The sequence below is a fragment of the Centruroides sculpturatus genome, unplaced genomic scaffold (genome assembly GCF_000671375.1).
Source record: "Centruroides sculpturatus isolate CEXI.00-Female unplaced genomic scaffold, Cexi_2.0 scaffold1582, whole genome shotgun sequence".
NCBI lineage: Eukaryota > Metazoa > Arthropoda > Arachnida > Scorpiones > Buthidae > Centruroides > Centruroides sculpturatus.
In genome coordinates this window covers 165,411-168,117 of record NW_019386405.1, presented here as the reverse complement: position 1 = coordinate 168,117, position 2,707 = coordinate 165,411, and the positions used below count along the sequence as shown (strand labels likewise).

Here is a 2,707-nt window from a genome sequence, read left to right as displayed (position 1 = left end):
TATAGATCTATAAATTCCCACTGTTGTCCGTCTGCCTGTCTGTCTGTCCTTCCTTAAATCTCGAGGAGAACGGAGTTAGACAGAACCGGAAGTCATATTATTTTAATTCAAATCTTTTCTCCTGAAAGGTGTTAGATAAATACCTGGCGCGACTCGATTGCTAAAGAAAAACTATGATGTACTGTACAATACAGGAAAAAGAAACTACTGATTTGAGGTGTAGAGCATATACACTTGATATGATGTAGGCCTACTTTAAATTAAATAAATTAAAAATGTGATTAAAAATTTTAACCTAGCATTGTGACGATATCACAATAAATAATTGTTCGTTATCATTATATTCTCTGCTTATAGACTATAAACTATCAAAGTTTAATCCACGATTAAAATTTAAATGATAAAATATTCTATAAAAATTGATTAGGAATAATTTCTTTAATTATTATATTTATATTCTATAAAGACTGTTTAAATACAGGTGTAATTTTAAACATAAGATAGGACCATAAAATATTGACAATTTTGAATGCGGCATACCAAACGACGTCGCAAAACCAGTTACCGCTTGTATGATCTGTAAGATTTATTGTTCTTACAGCATTTCTGACGAATTTATCTCTATCTAGACACATACTTTTCATCAATTCGGAATATTTAAAACTTCTAATGCCTTTTTCAGCTATTCTAGTCCAAACCCCAAAAGGAGTAACAGATTGAAAACTCACATTTTTCCATTTATATTCGTAAGACAATGCTCGAGTGAAACGATCGGAAAACGCTTTACTTGCCGAATACACGCTTAAAAATGGCAAAGGTATTACGGAGCCCGCTGACGAAACAGTAACGATGGCGGCTCTTCTTCTGGACGACATCGAAGGTAAAAACAATCGCGCCGTGTGAACTACCGCTTTGATGTGTAATTGTAACAATAAATTCACATCCTCATCAGTCAGGTCTAGTAAACGACACGGAAAGTCACCCAGAACACCGGCACAGTTGATTAAAATACCAATATCCGTATCGTTCAGTCTGCTGAAGACGTGTTCGTAGGCATTATCGTGGCTGAGATCGACGTGAATGTAGCGACATTCTACTCCGTATTGACTTGTAATTTCTTCAGCGGCATCTTTCAGAGCCTGCAATTCGTTGCTTACGATTACAATGTGTAAACCTCGTTTGGCCAGTTCGTTAGCGTAGCCTCTTCCTATTCCCGAACTTCCTCCCGTGATCACGGCCCACGGTCCGAATTCCTTCAAATCCGAAGTGCATAGAGAGAAGAGATGTACCCTTAACACGTTGACAAACTTCCATATTAACGTTGAGACAAAAAGAATTGTACAGAATATACCAAAATAAGCCAAAATGCAACTGTGTTCTATGGCTTCTAACATGATTTAATTCTGTTTTTCTGATGTATCGAGAAATAAAAATAAAACTTGATTTGTTTCCACGTTTATCAAGCAATCTCTGATAAAGAATTTACTATGGACTTTATACATGTGTTGATTATTATACAGGCCAAAGATTATTACTTTAATACTATTACTTAAGAAAAATTTTTATTCGATTTTATGATAACGATTATACAAGATTAAATTTTTTTAAATGTTTTTAAATGTCTTCAAATATTTTTAACAAGGCTTCAATTGTATTACATATAATATGTATATATATCTACAGTACATACTGTATATATAGGCTCTGTATTTAATCAGTATATTCAGAGCAACAAATGTTTTTAAATTGGTGTTTTGTTATAACGAAATTATATTTCTTTAAGGATTACTTTAAATTTAGATTTTTCTGTAATTTTTGATGCGTTTTTTGCTGGAAATCGAGCATACTTTTAGATCCATCTAAAAATTCTCTAATAAGTCTCGGAAGAGGGGGACCTAATTCTCGCACCCGGTAAAAACGAGTAAGATCGGCTATAATCTAATAATCTGAATCGTCGCTATCGTTACTTTTTGTCCGAGCAACGCCGGGCTCATCTGCTAATATATTTAATATTTTCTTATATCTATTTGACATTCTTGTGGAACAAGCTCCAACAAATTTGCAGATAAATTTGATAGATTTCCAGTCATGTTTTGAATTGAAATATATGTTTGAGGCCAATAACAAAGTTCAGTTTTATACAAAATACGTGTGCAATGATAAATTCCCTATGCTAAGAAAAAAAAAAAGCTGAACATTACAGCTGCAATGGGAATCACCTATCTTCGTGAATGTTTTTTCTCAAAATTAAAGATTGTTAAATGTAAAAATCATAATAGATTGACCGATAAAAACTTGAAAAATTAACTACGTTCGACAACATCAAAAATACCTGTTGATATTAAAAACGTAAGTGAAAAAATTAAATGGCAAGTTTCACATTAAAATACATAACATATGCAATTATGCAGTATTTTGTTTGTTGTAAAGAAATATGTGCGGCCCACAGTGTATTTTTATTTTTTGTTTTGGCCCAGTAAACAATTTTCGTTGGACGACACTAGTTTAGACTTCACTTTACAATGAAATTTTACGAAATTTTTAAGTCTTTTGCAGTATATACCTTATATGGTGCAAAACAAAGCTCTGAATGGACACAATCTAAAATTTATTTACGTTTTTACATACACGTTTTTAACGTGTTAACGCATTAAACGCTACAATAATAGATCATAAAATGTTATCCTGCGCCGTGTTCCTGTTTTAA

The 2,707-nt window shown here is 32.6% G+C and overlaps 1 protein-coding gene across 1 annotated transcript; it reads right to left on the bottom strand.

Annotated features, from left to right (window-relative positions):
- Positions 1 to 458: 458 nt before the first annotated feature.
- Positions 459 to 1,447, bottom strand: LOC111614859 (very-long-chain 3-oxoacyl-CoA reductase-like). Its single transcript, XM_023356225.1, has one exon. It carries the CDS (start codon positions 1,392 to 1,394, stop codon positions 459 to 461), a length of 936 nt encoding a protein of 311 aa, XP_023211993.1. The 5' UTR covers positions 1,395 to 1,447.
- Between the last annotated feature and the right edge of the window lie 1,260 nt (positions 1,448 to 2,707).